This window comes from Crassostrea angulata, chromosome 8 (assembly GCF_025612915.1).
Source record: "Crassostrea angulata isolate pt1a10 chromosome 8, ASM2561291v2, whole genome shotgun sequence".
NCBI lineage: Eukaryota > Metazoa > Mollusca > Bivalvia > Ostreida > Ostreidae > Magallana > Magallana angulata.
In genome coordinates, this window is record NC_069118.1 from 56,577,641 (window position 1) to 56,600,467 (window position 22,827).

Consider the following 22,827-nt stretch of genomic DNA (forward strand, 5'->3'; position numbering starts at 1 on the left):
AGTAATTGATTCATCCACGAAATTACACCCCCACGAATGAGCAAAAAAGTAACAATCCACGAAAATTGGCCCACACGAATTAGAATGATTCCACAGTAGTAGCCAATGGGAACAATGGCCAATGGAAGAGTAAAGAAAGTGTTCACCAACCCAATCCACATGTGCACAAGAACTAGCGTACCTTAATTCATAAGTAGATGTTGTCGATTTGAAACTAAATGCATTTGAAGGTAACAGATAAATAACTGATTAGTCTTAAATCTGCCCACATAATAATAACTAACAACACAAGTCAAAGAATTTAACTTCCAATTCCTTAATATGCATATGTTGATGGAGTTTTTAACACACGTTACACACTGTACCTACATGTACATGTATGTGCACGGTTGGGTGATTGGATAATTTTCTAGTCTGAAAGGTCCGGTTTTTAATTGCTTTAAAGAAACATAAAGAAATCAGGGAGGGGTGCTGGAACTTCAGCGACTGTAGACTCACCATCTGCGTCTGGAAGCATCCCATAATCCTCCAGTACCTCTTCCTGTTCCTGCTGCTCCGCCTCTTTACTCTCAACTTCAGCAATCTGTTTCTCCGTCTCCATCTCTCTCTCCACATCCTCTATCTGTAGGCTCTCCATATCTAACACAAATAAATATACACCCAGTCTGTAAAATTCATACACAAAACATTGCTCAAAATTCATAAAATTACACAGTTGGAAATATCATGTTTCACAGTTAGTGTTGCCTGTAACACATCAATATCAAATAATAAAATAACAATGGTTTTATATATGAGATTTGTTTACTAGACTATGTCAGACTTTAATTTATAAGCAAATTGCTCTCACATCCTGAAAATGTATGCATTTCAGGCCAAAAAATAATAGTCCTAAAGAATCTTATCACCAAATATATAATTTCATATTAATGATCATTCATTGCTTCTCTTAGCATTCTAGATGAGTTCTATAATTCCATATTAATGATCATTCATAGCTTCTCTTAGCTTTCTAGATGAGTTCTATAATTTCATATTTAATGATCATTCATAGCTTCTCTTAGCTTTCTAGATGAGTTCTATAATTTCATATCAATGATCATTCATAGCTTCTCTTAGCTTTCTAGATGAGTTCTATCTATTAATTGGACATTGTCAAATATATCCTCTATATCAGGTCCAAGTTTGGTTTGACCTATTTTAATATTTAATTGTAATAAATTAGAATGAGATTGGACAAGAGTTGTATAACTTGTGCAGCCCTCTCCACCTGATCTATGTACTGAGTAGGTAGATGCAATCTGTTGTTACCTTCATCTAGTGAGGTGATGTCATCCTTACTGCCGTCCTTGGTTCCTGACTGTTCACTGTCCTTGTAGCATATCTACAGAAAAACCACGCAATAATCACCACACAGAAAAACCACGAAATAATTACCAAATAGATAAACCATGCAATAATTACCAAATAGAAAAACCAAGCAATAATCACCAAACAGAAAAACCACGAAATAATTACCAAATAGAAAAACCACGCAATAATCACCACACAGAAAAACCACGAAATAATTACCAAATAGAAAAACCATGCAATATCACCACACAGAAAACCACGCAATAATTACCAAATAGAAAAACCACGCAATAATCACCACACAGAAAAACCATGCAATAATTACCAAATAGAAAAACTATGCAATAATCACCACACAGAAAACCGCACAGTAATTACCAAACAGAAAAACCACGCAATAATCACCATATAGAAAAACCGAGCAATAATTACCAAATTGAAAAACTATGCAATAATCACCACACAGAAAACCACGCAATAATTACCAGATAGGGAAACCACAAATCAATCACCAAACGGACAACCGCACAATAATTACCAGATAGTAAAACCACACAACAATTGCCACACAGAAGACAAGAAACAATGATGGCCTAGTAAACAATTGTCACAGATTACACAGAAATTCACAAAATGCACAGCAATTCAATAGTTGAAAATACAGGATAGGTAAATGCATTGACATTAACCTGTTTTGGGCGCCTGTAAAGTGCGAAATGAAATCGAAACGAAACGAAACGAAACGAAATCGAACGAAACAAAACCAACCGAAACCAAACCAAACCAAACCAAACAAAACGAAACCAAAAATCGAAACGAAACGAAACAGAATTTAAACAAAACTAATATCAATTTTGACTACATAAAAGTGAAAATAAATTCATTGAAATGAATTTTTAAACCATAAAATATAACTACCTGTATGTTTCAGATTGCCGCTGTAAATTTCTAAGCCGATTATCCAAAATTTGCAAAAATTACATAATTATGTAAGTAAGTGATGTACATTCCTAATACCTTTTAATATTTCTAATTTGTGTCATTCAATGATATTCAGACAGTTAAAAAAAAAAAGAGAGAGAGAGAGAGAGAGATGCCTTAAAACTTATCAGCGACAACACATAGCAAAGTATACACGCAAGTTTGGGAGAGAAAGAGAAAGAAAGAAAGAGAGAGATATGATGATGATGATGATGATACTGAAGGGGACATTCTAACAACAATTTTCTTTCTATCGATTTGAATGATTGTAAAAATGAAACGATCGAATACACTGTGATTTAGAGCATACTGGTAGGTTACCAGTTTCTAACATATAATAAGAATTGTTTTAATATGTGGTATGTATAGCAAGAATTTGGATGTCGTAATTTGACAAAATTAACGTGCAATATAAAGAGGTTTTTTACCTGTGTATTACCTTAAATCAAACACAATCCTCTCTTTCTCTCCCTTTCACACGCACGCACATTGTATTTGATTCATTTTTACAATATTTCATATCAATATAAAAAATCAAAGGCCGGAACGGCCACAAAGGCGTCGAGCTGACATTTTCTTTTGTATAGAATGATATCAATAATTTGAATTTGTGTACTAATATATATAGTCGTTTATCAAATAATATTAGAATAAAAAAGGAAATGAATTACGTTTTGTGCTGTTTCAAAAACAATAATCAGTATATTTCGTTATAAAATAGGTAGTGATGAGTTTATAATACAATACCTCATCATGGTTACAAAAATCGAAGAAATTTCAAAGTTAAAAAAAAATTATTATTTTCTTTCTGCTTTAAAAAGTCTTTGCACATTTCACAGGCTCATAATTTGAATACATGAACAGTGTGTCTCTAATTATAATAATAAAACATACTTTTATTTATTTCAATTCCCATTTGAAACAAGATTACCTATGCTATGGTTGTTTACAAACAAATCCACAACACGTGCTATCTAAAATGCTCGACCAAACCAACTGCATTATTGTGTTTATTAATTGCAACAAAATCTCTAGATAAGTTTATCGCTTACAATTATTTTGGAGACCATGCCCGATAACAAATACATTTACATATCAAATTTTATTTCTATCGGGCACAGTCTCCAATCAAAATGTAAGCGATAAACTTAAATAATATTTTAGTGAATGTTTACATTGCACCTTAGTTATTGTATTCATCCGCCATTTCTTGATTAAGCAAATTTATACTAATGTAATGAGTTGTCAATAACCAGGGAGACAAAGTTGGTTATTTGGTACACAATTTAGTTGAATAAAAGGAATACAAATCTTGTAATACGTTTAATACTTCAAGGAACTTATTTCTTATGCGCATTAAAAAGGCGGTGCAGTGCATGAATTTTTGGATGATTGCCAATCCAGATGATCGCTAGAAGGCTGCCGAGCATTAGCTTGACGCCTTAAAAACGTGTAGTTGGAATGTCTCCGTAAATACTGTAAACGCACTATATTTAGGGTGTACAATATTTGGCAGAATATAATTTTTTAACAAGTTAGCATGGATTTGATTTACCGCATTTCTGAATTTACCATTTTATCGACTTATATATATTTTACATTTGGCAATGTACTTGATATTGTGGACGCTGTTTTCCGCCAAAAACGCAAAATAGAATACACAGCCAAAGGACTAAAGACAGTTTTTATATATACTTTTACAGTATAATCATCTTTATATTGCAAATTAATTTTGTCAAATTACACGTCCAAATTCTTGCTATACATATTAAAACAATTCTTATTATATGTTAGAAACTGGTAACCAACCAGTATGCTCTAAATCACATTGTATTCGATCGTTACATTTTTACAATCATTCAAATCGATAGAAAGAAAATTGTTGTTAGAATGTCCCCTTCAGTATCACCATCATCATCATCATCATCATCATATCTCTATCTCTTTCTTTCAAACTTGCGTATATACTTAGCTATGTGATGTCGCTGATAAGTTTTAAGGCCTTAATCTCTCTCTTTCTCTCTCTCTCTCTCTCTCTTTTTTTTTTTTTTTTTTGTCTGAATATCATTGAATGAAACAAATTAGAAATATTAAAAGGTATTAGGAATGTACTTCACTTACTTACATAATTATATAATTTTTGCAAATTTTGGATAATCGGCCTAAAAATTTACAGCGGCAATCTGAAACATACAGGTAGTTATATATTTTATGGTTTAAACATTTATTTCAATGAATTTATTTTCACTTTTAAGTAGTCAAAATTGATATTAGTTTTGTTTAAATTCCGTTTCGTTTCGATTTTTGGTTTCGTTTCGTTTGGTTTCGTTTCAATTGGTTTCGTTTCGTTTCGATTTCGTTTCGCACTTTACAGGCGCCCACCTGTTTTGCCAATCTCTCTGACACACAGTTATACATAGATCATCATTGACTGCTGTACACTTCTGATTCCTGACAATAGCCACACAGCTACAATTACAATGTGTGATACGGTATAGTTCTACACACTCCCTTACCCCGGGGATGAACGCCTTGAGATCAGGTAGAGTCTCGTAGAAGGACCTGGCATCTTCGTCTTCAAACAGAGTACTGTCCCCTGTGTACTGGAACTACAACCATAAAGCATTTATATGCAGTTCATAGATCTGACCATAACAGTTATTTATAGAATTGGATGGCACAGGTTTTATTTGCTCAAGTGTAACAACAAGCAGATAGATACAATTCATGGATAAACAATTAATGCAAGTCATATTGTGACCTTGATATATCACATTGTATGGAATAAGGTAGTAAATGATACAGCCATTTAGGTAGTGAATTACGATAAGAATCAAGTAATCGTTTTATCTTTCTACTAAGGACAACTTAGTACCTCAGCACTTGTCTCGGGGTTGAAAATGTCAAAACCTGTGTCGTCATCTCGCTTGATTTCTGAATCAAAAAACAAGAAATTGTCAACAATGTAAAGTTATGTGGCTCTGCTATAATAGTGAAATTTCAGGTATAAATCAGTTGTTTTAGGTTGGTAAATAACAAATTGAGCCTCTATATCAGTTGTTTTAGGTTAGTGAATAACAAATTGAGCCTCTATATCGTACCATCCTCGGGTAACTCGGGCAAATCTTCATCCAACAGGTCCTACAAAGATAAACCAGACATATTGTTAACATATTATATTTAGCATGTAGTTTAGTGTGTATTTGATTTAGGACATTTTTATATGTACCCTTTTATCTACTTAATTTTAGTAATTTATATATTTGATATTTAATGAAATACGTGTACTTGATTTAGCAGAACTGCATTTTGCCAAAAAATGCTAAATACACAGCCAAATGTAATAACAATTATAGTATACAGTCATTCAGGAATCTACACACAAATTCAGTTCTATATTGACAGCTTAAACTTAATAATTCTGGAAGTAACCCCCACCCCCCTTGAACTTTCGAATGATTGTAGTGCTTTTTTATAACAAATTGGAATTTTATAAAAAGTGGAATGTAGACTACAATTGCAAAGAGTGTCAAGTACATGAAAGTAACAGTTACCCTTTTTCTACAAATTATACAATGGTCATCTGCAGTTTTTTAATGTCCATGTGCCGTGGAATCATTTACATTTGTAAGGGCCATTATTCATAGCTTGTAAATTTTCTACAGGCTGTTGGGATGTAAATTATGTGGATTTGCTTCTTTGCATACTGACTAAAGACCTTGTACTTCACGGAAATATCATTTCACGGGTAAGAAGTACTAATGAAATCTACAAAAATTGAGCCTTCAAGGTTATCAATGAGTCCACAGTATCTAAGGAAGCTAGTTGTGTGATCACTCACGGCAAAGACTGCGGTGTTGGCCAGAAGCTTCTGGTACGTCTGTAACAGTGTGTCAAAGGTTTCTTTCCTTTCTGCGCTTAGCTCTCCTTTGGTCTGAAACAAATAGAATGTTCAATGTCATATTCAATACATTGCTTCACTTAAAAGAAACAAATAGAATGTATAATGTCATATTCAATACATTGCTTCACTTAAAAGAAACAAATAGAATGTTTAATGTCATATTCAATACACTGCTTCACTTAACATGCTTAAAAGAAACCAACAGAATGTTTAATGTCATATTCAATACACTGCTTCACTTAACATGCTTAAAAGAAACCAATAGAATGTTTAATGTCATATTCAATACACTGCTTCACTTAAAAGAAACCACTCTGGCTTCACTTAAAAGAAACCACTCTGTTACTGTAACAGTTATGTTTTGAATTTGACCTCTGACCCTGATTTTCAGGTCAACAAGAACGATGTTTATTACTGAAAATAACTAGCTAGTAAGAAATGGCTGTTTTATGTGTATAAATGTGCTGTGGGTCATCTCTTAATTCTTCAAATTTTTTTTTTTGAAAACTGCTACCATCATACGTTAGACTCAATGATTATTTCTGGAATTTTTCAATTAACCACATTCTCTTTAATATATTGAAACACAAAGTCTGCCGACTAGTTCTTTCCAAACAGTCTAATTTCCTATCCACCATGTTATACACAGACCTAACAGGCCTACCTGTAGGATGCGTCTGTTCTGTCTCTCCATGTTTTTGAGCTCCTTGTGGTCCATCAGTAGGTGTTTACACAGGGACTGGTAGTATTCCCCCAGTAAGTTACGGCACCCCTTCTGTCTCTCCGGCGGCAGCAGCTACAAAACATTACAAGTATTAACATTATATAAATAGTGCCTGTTTGGGAGAGTAACAGTTGAAATTGACACCCCTCGAAAACCATTGTCAACCGCCGCTTCACGTCGATGACAATGGTTTCCTCGGGGTGTCAATTTCAACTGTTACCCTCCCAAAAAGGCACTATTTATTTTATTATACTGAATGTCTAAATTTAAGAGAATTTTTTACTGCTTTTTTATAGAAATGAGGCAAATTTTATGGCGAACCGTACACGCATAATTTAAGCGCATGTAACAATTCGTTGTGTTGCCCGTTGCTAAGTGTTGCTAACGCTGAGGGTAATAGAACGGATTATCAACTGCGTCTAAACCAATCAGATTTCAGTATTTAACATGAAAGTATAATAACATAATAACATGTTTCAGGTTTTACATCAAATTTTAAACTTCACTTTAAATTGTTTACACATTACACATGTCTTAACATAATTCAATGTTTCAAGTTTTACATCCAATTTTACACTTCACTTCATTGTTTATTTTAAGCTTTATGTTAAAAACAATCAAATTCAGCATCAAGGGATGCCATTACGGTCTATGTTAATCTTGGGCCTAGACAATCCATTCTGTTTGAAAATAACTAGAGGTACTGAGATCAAGCTCACAATTGATGCCCCCCGCTAAGAAAAAATCATAACTCCTGTTTTTTTTTTATAATTATAGAAAATATTGGATGAATCTATTTCACCGTCCATTTTCTGTAAATAACAACTGCTCTATTTTTTAAAACTGTTAATGCTAATATTAGTACACAAACCAATTTCTATTTTTTAAATTCCATTTTATTTCAAGTTAACTGTTAATGCATGAGGACATTTGCATCCTTATGTTAACAAACATGACTCGAATCAAAGGAAAATCCACATGTCAAGCAGCCATTTAATATATACATTTTGAATTATTGGTATACTGAGCCCAATTTTTTTTTCGAATTTTTTTTCCCACACATTTTTTTTTTCCAAAAAAAAAACCAAAAATACATCAGGGCAGGCCATTTTCTGAGAGACAGGGATGATAATCTAAAATATAATTTTATGTGGCCCGATACAAGCAAGCTTTGTGTCAAAGAGCTAGAGCCACGAAGCATCAAAAATTGCCCTATCATTAAAAATTATCAAATTTTGGTAAAATATAGGGTAGAATCTTAGCTTTTCGTAACTGTTTTTCTTTTTTCGATATCTATCATACTTTTTTATAAATGGAGTTTACAATATGGCATTGCTTTGATGAAAAATGTAGAACAGACGTCATTTTTGTTAAGTAACGTCATGAAATGATAAAACTACGTATGACTTGAATCTAATAAAATAAACGAAAAAACATAAATAAAATTATCATGTAGACATAATAATAAATTTATGAAAATAAATTTATTGATGAAAATAGCATGAAAAGCTTATTTACAATATAGTTTAAAACATATTACAGGGACCAGTGCTGAAGGTCAATATAACGGCGATACATTTATATATGTCAGTGTCTTAAAAGTTCTTTTTTGTGCAATTTGAAACTGCATGAAGTAATGCTGATGATGCGCAATGTATAACTGAGGATTAATCATTGAATTCTACCAATGTAATCACAAATTATTAAAAATAAATATATAAATATGTCAGAGATACGGTAATTTAATTTAATAGAGATATATGTAATCTCGAATTTTGATGCATTACTGTAACAGTCTGTGTACATTATTCTACATGATTATTTTACTTGTTTCAAGGCTTCGATATTTTCACCCAATCCTGGCGCTTTACAGCAGTTAGATGCTAGGGTTCAGTTCTTTGAAATGTTTAATTTTCCAAGTTTCCCGTGGGCTCACCGTGCGTTCATGTGCGCTCTCCGCTCCGCTCCGTTCCCGCTCATCGTGCACAAATCGCCCACCGTGCGTTCACAAAGATTTCGCCTTGCATGCGCTCACTGCGTTCGTTCAGTGTTCACTTATTATTTAGTCAGATAATATTATATTTAGGCTTATAACAATACAGACATGTAGTTTATTGTTATTATTTCCTGATTACCAACGAAACACAATGTAACAATACCGCCCGGGGCACTCCGAATAAATCGTTCATCTTGCGTTCACATAGAGTACATATATCGTTCAACGTTCACTTTGCGCTCTGCGTTCGCTCTCAGTTCACCGTTCATAAGCGCTATCCAAATTCGGCTCAGCGTGCACTCGCCGTTCGTTTAGAGCACAATCACTGTGCGCTCACCGTTCACGAACTGTTCAAGTGAAAAATAAAACCTTTTAGCGACTCTGTTTATGTAATGGATGTACTAGTATGCCGAAAGCAGTTCTGTATGAAATAATATAAAACAGTTTCGCGGCCCGTTATAGGGCCAAGAACAGTGATATTTTTTCGTACAGAAGTGTTTGAGGCATATATAGCCTAGAATATCATTGTTGATTCTTTAGACAGCCTGATTTTAAAGAATAACAGTGTTGTAACCACTGATAATGATCTGATATCAAGAAGCTCTCTAATATATCGGACTGTCACAAGTAAAATTTTTGACTGCTGGAACAAAGGAATGACATTACAGCAGTGTTTTAATTTTTATTAATTAAATGAAAAAAGAATATTGATTTCTTTAAAAATATTCTTATGAGTTAATTATTCCTTATAAATGCCATAATGTCTATTCATTTCCATTTCATTTTTTCTAGTGATATGCATGTCCTTTGAGAATTGTTGCAAGTGATAAGCTATCCGTAAATGTCTTGAGAATTAAGATCATATTTCAGAGAGAGAGAGAGAGAGAGAGAGAGAGAGAGAGAGAGAGAGAGAGAGAGGAGAGAGAGAGGAGAGAGAGGAGAGAGAGAGAGAGAGAGAGAGAGAGAGAGAGAGAGAGAGAGAGAATGTGGGTTTACTATTTCGGAGCGAAGATAGGTTAAAATGAACATTTTTATTTAAAACATCAAGCAGTAGCACATAAATAATGTTGTAAAATTGTCTTGAAAAGTCGAGTTCATAGCAAGCCTGTAGAATTTGTGTTGTCATATCTATAGATTTGTAGTGAACTCGGCCGTAAATCGATTTTTTCAGAGGGTAGGAAAGGGGGGGGGGGGGGGTTGAATGGAAACAAATACTGTTTTAAATCTCTCTGTACTCATCGTTGTTTTTTTTTTAAAGAAAGGGCCCGGCAATCTGATTTTTTTCTATTTCCATACAAGAAAAACTTTAATTAGATTTAATACGCATTAAATAATCAAAGATGATTTCAATCGAGAATTTTATAGGCAAAAGTAAGTCACCGATGTACACATATTTAGGGTGAATTTTTATTTTATTGGACAAATTATCAACAAAGACATCGCAATTAGGATTAGACTTCTATATAAAGCACATGCTGATACTGTATTCTAAGCTGTGTATACCAAAAGCCGTCTTCATCGAAATGGACACAATCGATCTTTTAAGAAAGGAGTGTAACTGCATGTAACGGTTCACCGGAAATACATCGACCACGCGACAAATCAACACTGATCAACAGGTGGCTGATAAAGAAAAGACGTATGCATTTGCAAAAATTTTTTATGCAAGGGACGATTGGCTTAATATTCAATTACAGCTGTACTTAGGAATTAAATAATCAAGTTTTTTGACGGAATAAATTAAGTTTATCATATATGTACATGTTTTCATGTGATGTCGACTGTCTTTCTCCCGCGGTATTCAGGAACACGTACTTGTGTGAAAAAATCCCTTGCATCTTTCCTTTCGTTTAATGCATTTCACCGTTTGACAAAAAACCCACAACTAGCTACGTATACATGCTATCGCTTATTCTACATAAAGGTACAGGTATATATATTTACTTACGTACGTACAAAGTTAACTTTGCCAATTAATTTTTTTTCTGTTTATAGCAATGTTCATGTATCTCATATTCTACTGCAATTGAATAATACCGTGGTACATAGAAATAATGCTTTTAAAATGCATACTTTACTGGTCAATTCTATTGGCAAAATACTGAAAGAACTCAAGATTCCATGTACAGATTCAACTGACGTCGCAAACGTCAAACTATGACGTCATTGATGATGCACAATGTAAGCATGAATACACAGTATAAAATTACTTGATAAAACATGTTAAAGTTCAGATTATCTGCATCTCTTCCTCAAATATTTAATAAAATGATGATTTTGTAAATAATCACAAATAATTCTTTATCATCATTAATTTAATTCTGCTATTTCAATACAAAGGAAGCAAATAATTACCCTAAAATAGAGTGGTCAGTGTTATTTTCTGTTATTAAAATTTTCAAAAATTGTAAAATACACATTGGCCACACTTGAGTACCTCTACGAAATTTTGCAGGCGGAAGCATTTATGCAATATCTCTCAGTTTTAAAAGTTTCAAAGAGGTACTCAAGTGTGGCCACATTCAAATTTGGGAAATACTGCAGTAAAATCTACAATTTTCAGCTATTTTTAACGATCATAGTATGTTTGATGATGCGCATGTGCTAAACGGTGGGGCCGAAGTGAAAAAAATTCATATGCATAGAAGCAGAATATTGTGCCCTACATTATAAGTAATTACAATTTGTATTGTTTCAAACTTGAGTTTTGTGAAAATTTTAAGGCACATTTTGATGCTTCGTGGCTCTAGCTCTTTTAGCTTCTGATTATTTCCATTAATACAAGACATGACACAGACAGGAATTAAGCATTTTTTAAACAATGACCTTGAACTTCCTCAAATGACCTTGGGTCAAGGTCATAACACACCTCAGATTATGAGCAATCTTTATGTGAATTAAGAACTTCCAATATTTCTCCATAAGAAAAATATGGACCAGACACAAATTCTGGGCAGACGGACGGACAGACGGACGAACAAGGTTATTCCTATATACCCCCCCTCCCCCCCCCAAACTTTGTTTGGGGGGGGGGGGGGGGGGGTATGATTATACATGTACATCCAATTTTTCTACAGGTAATTAAGATATAATCATGTACAATTACTCACTGTGCTACGTGGGATTACTACTCCATGTTTCTCAGCCAACAACCTACAGGTGTACAACATGAAACAATTGAGATTACAAACATTCAATACTACATCTCTGTACAAACATGATACATCTCCTCTTGGATTAACTGTTACATTCAGTAAGGCTAGGAATGATATCTCTATACCAGGATCTCTCTGTACAAACATGATAGATCTCCTCTCGGATTAACTGTTACATTCAGTAAGGCTAGGAATGATATCTCTATACCAGGATTTCTCTATGTTGCATTTACTAAAGTATTTGGATTTTTCTATGTTTTATTCTGAGAAAGAAAGGATTGATCTATGCCAGAAGATTCCTACATAACACTCAATAGGGTAGGATTTATATGTACATGTAAACAGTATCTGATTTCCCTATGAACATTCATAAGGAATGACTGATAGTTACCTGATTTTCCTGGGCAGCAGGCCAGCGTAGTCGTCCCCGCAGTGCTTACAGAAGCTGGTCAGTATGGTCAGGTTGTTGTGTTCTTCCTTGTCCCCCAGGGTCAGGAAGCTGAGCTGACCAGCCAGGACGTTTAGTCCCTTACCCAGGTTAAACAGCCCCACCGACAGCAACTCGGCGAAGAAGCGCAAGTCCACCCTGTACTTGCTGGGGTTGGTTATCTGTTCCACAAAGTATGCAATGTTAACCCCAAAGTCACACCTTAACATTAAATACAGACTAACTAACTCAAAACTTGGTTTATATATTATTTAAAAAATTAAATCAAAGGCCGGAACGGCCACAAAGGCGTCGAACAGACATTTTCTTTTATATAGAATGATATCAATAACTTGAATTTCTGTTAATTTAATAGTGACTTCGTATTTCAAATAATTTTAGACATAGAATAGAGATGTATAAGAATTATGTTTTGTGCTGCTTTAAAAACAGAAATAAGTTTATTTTCTTATAAAATAGGTATTGGTGCTTTTACAATTCAATAACTCATTATGATTACAAAATTCGAAGAAATTTCAAAGTTCAAAAATAAATTATTTTTTTTAAAACAATTTTCACAAGTTCATGATTTGAATACATTAACAGTATGTTCCTATTATAATAACAAAACAAACTTTTATTTATTTCAATTCCCATTTGAAACAAGATTCCCTATGGTACGGTTGTTTACAAACAAATCCACAACACGTGCTATCTAAAATGCTCGACCAGACCAACTGCATTATTGTGTTTATTAATTGCAACAAAATCTCTAGATAAGTTTATCGCTTACAATTATTTTGGAGACCATGCCCGATAACAAATAAATTTACATCGCAAATTTTATTTCTATCGGGCACGCTCTCCAATTAAAATGTAAGCGATAAACTAAAATAATATTTAGTGAATTTTTACACCTGATTGTATTCATCCGCCATTTCTTGATTAAGCAAATTTATACTTATGCAATGAGTTGTCAATAACCAGGTAGGCAAAGTTGTTTTTTTTGTACACAATTTAGTTTCATAAATGGAATACGTTTAATACTTTGAGGAACTTATTTCTTATGCGCATTTTAAAGGCGGTGCAGTGCATGAATTTGGACGATTGCCAATCCAGACGATCGCTAGAAGGCTCTCGAGCATTAGCTCGACGCCTTAAAAACCCAAAAGTTGGTTTATATATTATTAAAAAAATAAACTACCTGAAAAGTTGGTTTATATATTATAAAAAAAATCAAAGGCCTGAAGGGCCATAATGGCTTACGGGTTTGATATGACTATATTTACATGGATCGAGTATGATTCCCTCTATTTCTTACGGAAACTTTAGTTTATTTATAGCTCTATAGAAAGTAACTACAGTAAAACACGCTTATAACGAAGTCCCAGGGACGGGTAAGTTAACTTCGTTATAAGCGTAATTCGTTATATCCGTCAAGTTTACAACATGAAATAGAGACTTGGGGAATGAAATTCACTTCGCTGTAAGCGTCAATTCATTATAAGCGTGTTCGCAATAACCATGTTTTACTGTAGCTACATGTAATTCATAGATCTATAGAAACTAACAGGACCGATATCAACATGCCCCATTTGTTGATTGGTCGAACCTTAGTGACCGAAACAGACAGGATTGAAATCTAGACGCCTCTTTTATCAATTGGTTGAAACCACCATTGCTTTTAGGAAAATCATAGACTGCATGAAATAATTATGATGATGTCAGACTCAAACTCCAATATGAGACAATTTGCTTCTTTCTTGTATCCAACGACTGAAGTACATTAACTGTAAATTCATACAACGATATAGGACACAAAAAACACTTAAAACCAACATGCTCTCAAATATAAGTATACCCTGTAATCTTACGCACTATGAACTTGCGCGAGAGTTGGTGCACGGTGCGACGTTACAGCGCCACAGCCAGCGCGAAATCACTGCGCGTAAAAATAATATAACCAAATGATGAAAAGTACTGCATGTTATATACTATAATTAATGAATTCTCATGAAATCTACACCAACAAGTATTATTCCATTTTATTTGTATTTCATAAATGTATATTTATTCATATTTTTCTGGGTTTTTTCTACTTTTTTAAGAGGCTGACCTTCACAAGCTTTTATAAGAAATATAGATTCACAAGGCAGTTCTAACACCTTCTGTTTTATTTTTTTCCCTTTGTACAGAGATAAACTCTTTGGAGGGGGGAGGGGGGGCAAGAAACAGGCAGAACTATTCAATTACAGCAAACTTGTTTTGACACCAAATTTAATTAAAATTAATTACTGCACTATAACTTTGCAGTCAATCTCTCTTCACATTACATGTGTACACAGTCATTTTCAGAGGCATACTATACAGTGTCTCTATGTTATAGTAATATGACATCGCTTCCGTATATGACTTGCAATCAAGCTTAACTGTATATTGTTTTCTTATTTGAGTACATTTGGTCTCAAGTTTCCAATATTTTTACGACAAATAAACAGTTCAATCATAGCACAACCAAGTAACTCCATCGAGGGAACATTGTGCTTTTTTTAGATCTTGGAAAATCCCCAACATTCGATAATGGCGGAGGTGTCGAAGAAGGCACATTATATTAAAACAAGTAGTAATTGCCCCTCTATATATGCATTTATTACCGATTTATAATCCCAGTTTCAATATATCTCAATCATAAGTTCAGTCCTTTAACCGTTAAACACTTTCCCCCTTGCTGAGATCGATGTCGATCGAAGTTACCGACGCTCCCTGTGGGTGCAAACGTTTTTATGAAGATTGAACGAATTAACGACAAATTTACATTTACTTATCACTGTTAGGATCTGAAATAATTGGGAAAAGATTTTTTGCTTATAATACATGTATGCTTAGCGGAAAGCATGGCGGCACTGTGTGATGCATGGCAGGGGCCTATACCTCTATGCAAAAACGGCCTAGGGAAAACACTGCATTTAATATTCATTCGCGTTAGATTTCGAGTTTATTTAAATAAAGTCAATTCATATTGGTTACAATAACATAAGTGATAATAACATATGGAAAATATAATCTTGCTAGAAGATATTTATTTTGAACAACAAACAGTTAACTTTGCAACATTCGAATAGAACTATTTTTTGTCGCGCATGTTCAGATAACTGAACTCTTTGCCGTAAAGATTATCCGGCAACTAGATGGCTGTAAGCCATAATAAACTAATGCTTCTATTAGATGTTTGTTAAAAGAACTGGGACTTGAAAAAAAGAAGAATTTGAATATAAACTCCCTAATATCAGGCCAGGTTTTATACTGAAATGTCAAATTCATCACATTTGAATTTTAAATAACAATCTAAATTGATGAAGAATAAAAGCCAACAAACAAAAAAACTCTGAAAGGGAACTACATACAATATGAAAATTGTAAAGCTTAAACATTTGTATAAAAGTTACATACTAGTTAACATACAATGATCATGTATTTGTATCTTGCCCTTGTGGTCATATACTTGAATCATAAACTAGAACTTTTACAGCAAGCCTAGAGAAATCTTCATTGGTAGAGGACTGTTACAGTACCCATGTTTGGGTTTTTCTGTTGAAAGCTAGTGTACAATCATGTGTGTAGTTTATAATAAACCAGATTCAATACAGAAGATATTACAATTAACTGTATTTTATCTTGAAAATTACACTTCAGAATATTTATTAAAGTGAATTTATTACAGTTTGTTTACGCACAATGTAGATTACTATGTATTGATGAATATGGTGTGCTGTATAGGTTTATGGTGTTTAACCCTCTCTTGACATACTTACAGTATACACACTTTTCTTCAAAGACTTACAAGAAGTATGTGTCTAATAACAATAATAAAGTCTAATTTTTAAAACACAAAGGCATGAAAAAGTAATGCAGTGGCCCCTCATTCCAGGCCAAAACTGGGTCTTACGATACCTTGTTCTTTTGATTACCAAAACTCTGTCTACCCGACATATTCCTCGATTTTTCCTCCGAGAACTAAAACAATGCTTTCTATCTAACTTATATACATGTATGTTATCAAAACCAAAATTGTTTAGCTTTTATATATAAGACATGTATGTCAAATCAATTACCGAAAGTAATGAAACTGAACATCTGCCACCAGAACGGTTAAACAGAGCATAAATGAATATATTCATATAATATAGTAATGGAGATTAGCAACTTTTATTACAAAAAAAATAGAAATACACTCTATCTATTTAATATTTTATCAAAATACATACAGTAGATAAATAAAATATGTTCTAGTATAGCAAACAATTCTCAATATATTGTTTTAGTCTCAAGACTGCAAGTAACTCTAATTTAAAATATGTCGAGAAATTGACAATCCATTATTACAAAAATTTTAAGTGAGTTCATCTTGATTTGGTGCATTCACTAATAGAAATTATTAATTGCACAATATACTGCCTTAAGCTGGCTACCTTTTCATCCTTCTTGCTCAGTAGGTATTTCTGCCAGTTTTCCATCAGAGAGTTGGAGAAGTCGGAGTAGCGCTGGAAGAACAGACAACAGATGTGGACCCCACAGGCTATGTCCGACATCTTCAGCTTCGCCTCTGTAATGGCTGCGGCCTACGACATAAGAAAATCAAAGTCCTAAATATGCCTCTTAAATGAAAAGTAATCTCTTTCCTCTAATTAAGTGTGGCATAATTTTTTTTTTATTATTCAATTTTGTCTATTGATACTTCAAAATAATATTGAAATTTATATTTTCTTTTAATATTTTTTTCTTTGAGGTTATTTGTTGCGACTATAATGAATTATCATCATCATGAATCCTTAACACTTCTTATACTCACTGCCTCTCCTATGTACTTGTTCAAGTTCAAGCCATTGAAGTCTTTTGTCAAACTCTCCTTCTGTGATTCTGTTAAATTTTTCTGCAACAAATATATTTCCTCATTTGAAATAAACAAATAATGCATGCTAGCAAATTTTTTTTAAATGAAGACATATTATATTAATTTTTACAGAGTTTTACACTATATATATTTACATTTTCCAGTGTCTTTGCCTGTGGTAACACTACGTATCGATTTTGTACTATATAACCCATTGTACAAATGACACCAAATAGAAACGCCAGCGGAGTTTGCTTATTTATATATTTAATCGTACGATGGATTAAAATTATATAAATATAAGTAATAAAGAATCATTCTCTGAATATTATGAGGTGATAATTTCCGTCGAGGCGTGATCAAATCTATCATAAAGCCCTTCGGGCTGTTATGATAGATTTGATCACGCCCTTCGGGCTTTAATGGATTTGATCATGCCCCGACCGAAATTATCACCTCATAATACTCAAAAAAATAATTCCTTACTCCTTATATATCTACATACCAGTTTTTTCACAAAAGCCGTGTTCTTCTTAAGGCTAGAGTCCAATCTACTGAAGAAGGATTCGTCTGGGCGATTTTCTACAACATTCATTCATAATTGATATATTGCAGATAAATACATCAGAGATGAAAAAAAAATCCAATGTCATATTTTGTATGAATCTAGTTTGGAAAGTGATCATAATTTATGACAAGTCAGAAAACAAAACGAAATTACCTCAAAGCGAAATTATCAAATTTTAATACAATCAGAAGTTGAACTATAGGCTGTATTACAAAGAGTTCAGTGGGTCTTAGACCACCAAATGATTCTACCTGCAGCCTCTTGGTTTCTTTCCCGTAATTTTCTCCTTGTGTCGTATCTTTCCTGACATTCCTGTTGGTAATCCTTCACAGTTTTCTATGACAATAAAATTCAGCTATTATATATTAAATGTCTTGATCATTCTGACAGTCTCTTACAATATTCACTCAAATAATTTGATGCTTATAATGATGTATTACAATCATTGTTTACCATAACTCAATATTTGTGGATATATGGTTATTGTTTCATTCACATTCCCCTGAACCTGGTATTTGCATTACCTCTCTCACTGTGACATTTAAAATTGCACATACTGTAGCATGAACAGTTTATCTTATGTATCCTAAACCTTCATGCTTACTCAACATTAATTAAACTGCATTTGATTTACACTATATCATGTCCAGTGTGTAATAATAAATTATCAATGCTACTTACAATTTCTTCTTCCAGTAACCTTTTCTGTTCTTCTTCTTTCCTTCTCTGCCAAGATAAAGAGCATATTTCTACTTTTAAAATTCAAATTTAAACATACCTTAAATTGCACAAATTTTATGAAGTTACATAATCACATAAAGACTGAGAAGTGCTAGTTACGTAATTGTGAGGTTAATCCATTAAAACAGAAAATTAAACCGGTACCTAACATTTTGAGTCCACTAATACCATGTGGGCCATCAATCTATTTGAATTGTGTTCAATAAACAGACCCTTCCCAATGGTCACCTTCCCAATTGGGAAAACCTCCCAAAATTTTCCTTAAGGCCCGAAAAGTTGCCCAAGAGACAGTAATGATACATTTGAACATTGAGTTCATGTACCGGTATATCTTTTGATAAACTCTTTGCTGATGTCCATGTGACTATATTTAGGACAATCAATATTGTTTTAATAGTTTTTGTAAATCATTGTGTGAAAGCAAAATTTCCCAATTTGACCCAAAACGTCGATAATTTTCCCAATCTACTGAAACTTGGACCCTGACAGCCCTGTGATAACAGCACATTAGTTTTATTACTGTTTTGTTGTTGTACAGTAACTAAATTTGGAACCTGTTTTTCAAATTCTAGTACAGTGTTATTCTTTTTTGATAAACAACATATTGCAATATGAAACAAATATACATTAATATTGGGAGATCACTGCAACATCCCAGCCTTACCACAAATCACCCCACCCGGTAAATCACTGTCCCTGCTTTACCATGAAACACCTTGTCCCTCCCTCCCACCCATCTTCAATCATGTCTTAAAACGCAAAGGCATTCTTTTGTGACATGCTAGGTATTGTGATATACATAAGTGTAATGAGTTGTGTGCCTCAGTTCCACCCCCCCCCCCCTTCACTATCATCTGGTACCTGTTCCTCTTCCTCCTTCCTGATCTTCTCCTCCTCTATCCTCTTTGCCTCCTCCTCAGCCTTCCTCTTCTTTTCATCTTCACTCTGCCACTGTTCCTCCAGCTCCGCAGCAGATTTGACCTCCTTGGAGTGCTTCTTATCCTCACGCTTATCTCCCTTCTCATCTGATGGCCTGTCTTCTTTACCGCTGCACAAAAAAACAAAATTCCAATGATTTTATCACAAAATAAACAAGGGCACCGCAAAAGCAGAGCATCCCCTCGTGAAATGAAATATTGTGGAAGGAAATGCATTATTACAGATAAACAAGTAATTGAATAGACCAAATACTGCTCTTCTTAAAACCTCTTTGAATTATAATATTTCGTTATTCCTAACCCCATGCACACTCTGGGGTGTATTACATTTATGTGATTGTACAATTCCTCCCATAACTAGCAAAAATAAAACACACCACAAATGTTTTAAACTTTTAATAGATATATAGTGATATTCTCTTTACATTACATTACATATTTTTTCAAAATGAATATGAAACATAGCTAAAGATCTAGCAATTTGTAGTCTGCCCTATGGTAAAATTTGAGATAACATGTCGTAATTTCAACCCCGATTTTTAAAAAAGAGTAACATATCGACAGCAATTAACATGAAATGAAGTCCCAGTTAATATTGTTGACGATACTCATCAAAGTCTCTTCTGAATTATAAACCTGTTCCTCTCTTAATGAATAATTCTGGAGAATTAATTTAGCCCGAAATTTGTCTCAGACTCTCTTTGATTTGATTAAATTGGGATGAACTTAATCTTCTGCTCGCTTCAATTTTACACTTTGGACATCCTTATTTTTACCTTTACAAGGCCTAAATCCAACAAAATATCAAGTTGTTGATTTGAAAAGTTTAATTTTGCGAACAGGAAATGTTTATTGTCGAGTCATACATAATTTTTTTGTTAATTTTAAATGTTGTAATTAACGATATCTTAATAAAATATTTAACAGAATTACTTGAAAAAGAATAGGGTTTGTCATTTAACCAAGCTTATTAAGTATACCAAGTTTGATAAATATGCATGCGAGGTTTTTGAATTTTTGCTCAAAAGGCTGAAATGGACACACATACATACACACACACGGACAGCAGCAAAGCTATATCCTCTTCGCATAAAGTTGCACGAGGGGATAAAAAATGTTTCGGAAAGCTGCTGGTATCATTAAATAAGTTTTTCACGATTAAATTTTGCAATTATAATAGAATATAATATAACAGACTGCTGAGATATTTCAACATTTTTTTGCTCTTACATTTTTTTGCCACTCTTATCTGCAGGAGGTGGAGCCTTTCCTAAAGGTTTGGTCGAATCTTTCTCTCCTTTCTGAGACCATTTGTCTCCCCTTGCACCACCTCCTGAACTGGAGTCGCCTCCCCTTTTGGAGTTTCCTCCCCTCTCATTGTATCCAGAATCAGACTGACTTTTACTCACTCCTAGAACAAAGCATACATTGTAGCTTTATTTACTATTCAACAGAATGCAACTTATAGTTGGTTGATCTAAAATAGTTATATGGTACATTGATGCAAGTGAAAAATGGGTGAAAATTTTTTATGTCTATCTTGTAAAAGCAAAGAGCTCTTCAAGAACTAAAATAGAAACAAAGCTGAGCACTAAAGTATGAAGCAAAAATTATTTTTTAACCAAGTATCCGAACAAAACATTATACATGTATATCAACAATATGAATAAAGTCACCAAAAAAACAACACTTTTGTGATTTTAAAAATACATTGAAAAACATTTTTAAATGCAAATTTTATATACAATGCACATGTATATGATAGAATTTTATTAAGTTAACCTTTTTTGGTGTCAAAGCCTGAACTGTTTCCCTTAGAAGGTGATGAAGATGAGGTTTTGTAGGGAGATTTCTGGGGTCTGTCATCATAACGCCTTGAGGAGTCAGGCCGAGGTTTTCCTGAATTGTATAAGTAATGAAAAAAGATCATAGAGGCTAACAAAACATACATATATCATGGGCTTTCATTTATTCAATGATTTTTAAGTGAGGGTGTGAATTTATCAATTTCATTATTTGAAGAGTCTATCTTAGAAATATGTAGATATCTAGTGACAATTGAAATAGGGGTTAAACACCTCAGCACCACTCTACCTTACAGCCCTGTAAAATCTGATGAGAGATAAGAAATCTCTTCATTTCTATGTATAGTGTACTTATGGTGTACTTGTTATTCTGATAACAGCGTCTTGGTCAGCCTGTCTCACCTGAAGACGGTCTGCCTTGTCCCCTGTATGGACCTCCACTGGAGGACTTCTCGGGACCCCTTGGTTTACCGGAGGATCCTCTTTCTGATTCTCGGGAATCACTCATGTCAATGTACGGCCTTCAGTCTACTTAAATCAACATCAGGTGATCAAATAAGTAAAACGTTCGATCTAAATAGCCCAATTTTGCAAAACATTAAATACGAGAAAATTCGGTCAACATGAAAATTTTTAAACAACACAACACCGTTACGCTGTCTGAAATCCTTACCCAACAAGTTTCTGGCTAAAATATTTACATAGTTTTGCAAAGCCACATATATTCTTCGATAATTTTTGAAATTTTAACCGAATCAAAATGGTGAAAAATATAACAAAAGGGTTTTAAATGAAAATAACTTTCCGTTCTCTTCAAAACATGGCGTCTGCTACTCGAGTTATTCTACTTTTCCGCTAGAGGGCGCTCCTTTTTTAATTAAGTAAGACGTACATAGAGGTATTCGTATAATATTGTATCATTGCTGCGTTCTTTGTACATTCATATATGCTGTCTAATACCAAAAAGAGACCCCCCCCCCCAAAAAAAAAAAAAAAAAACACCACCTGAAACAATAAAAATAAATTATGGTAGAATCATTAGAAGAGGCCCATGGGCCACATTGCACACATGATTAATTGTGACAGATCCAATAAAATTCTTTCAGTCACGTTTCTTAAAAGCAACATATTGGTTGAATATGATGTATTCAAGCTAAATTATATGGTAAACATAATGAAAATGTGTGTATTAAACTGTAATTTTCACTGATCATGAAGAAAATCTGCTAATAATCAGCGACGTACATATTACCATGATTACGCCCCTGAATTAATGAATCCATCATGCCTACTAGCGTGCGACCAGTTCTAGCCGAGTACCATTTCTCGCCAGTACATTGTGAC

At 33.6% G+C, this 22,827-nt stretch overlaps 1 protein-coding gene across 3 annotated transcripts in view; it reads right to left on the reverse strand.

Annotated features, from left to right (window-relative positions):
- The window catches only part of LOC128157795 (regulator of nonsense transcripts 2-like), a 40,924-nt gene extending 18,577 nt beyond the window's left edge, over positions 1–22,347 (reverse strand). For 2 of the 3 annotated variants that reach the window (XM_052820415.1, XM_052820418.1), the window contains exons 1-19: positions 22,157–22,347; positions 21,886–22,014; positions 21,461–21,577; positions 20,909–21,089; positions 19,602–19,788; positions 18,681–18,725; positions 18,251–18,335; positions 17,937–18,013; positions 17,390–17,470; positions 17,010–17,159; positions 12,505–12,722; positions 12,069–12,111; positions 6,903–7,034; positions 6,176–6,268; positions 5,436–5,475; positions 5,210–5,268; positions 4,851–4,943; positions 1,312–1,384; positions 499–639 (exon numbers count right to left, since the gene is read on the reverse strand). In XM_052820415.1, the coding sequence (XP_052676375.1) occupies positions 499–639; positions 1,312–1,384; positions 4,851–4,943; positions 5,210–5,268; positions 5,436–5,475; positions 6,176–6,268; positions 6,903–7,034; positions 12,069–12,111; positions 12,505–12,722; positions 17,010–17,159; positions 17,390–17,470; positions 17,937–18,013; positions 18,251–18,335; positions 18,681–18,725; positions 19,602–19,788; positions 20,909–21,089; positions 21,461–21,577; positions 21,886–21,991 (1,921 nt within the window). In that variant the 5' untranslated portion in view covers positions 21,992–22,014; positions 22,157–22,347. The remainder of the gene's footprint in view (positions 1–498; positions 640–1,311; positions 1,385–4,850; positions 4,944–5,209; positions 5,269–5,435; positions 5,476–6,175; positions 6,269–6,902; positions 7,035–12,068; positions 12,112–12,504; positions 12,723–17,009; positions 17,160–17,389; positions 17,471–17,936; positions 18,014–18,250; positions 18,336–18,680; positions 18,726–19,601; positions 19,789–20,908; positions 21,090–21,460; positions 21,578–21,885; positions 22,015–22,156) is intronic. The other variant, XM_052820417.1, reaches the window with a different exon arrangement.
- Positions 22,348–22,827: the final 480 nt, after the last annotated feature.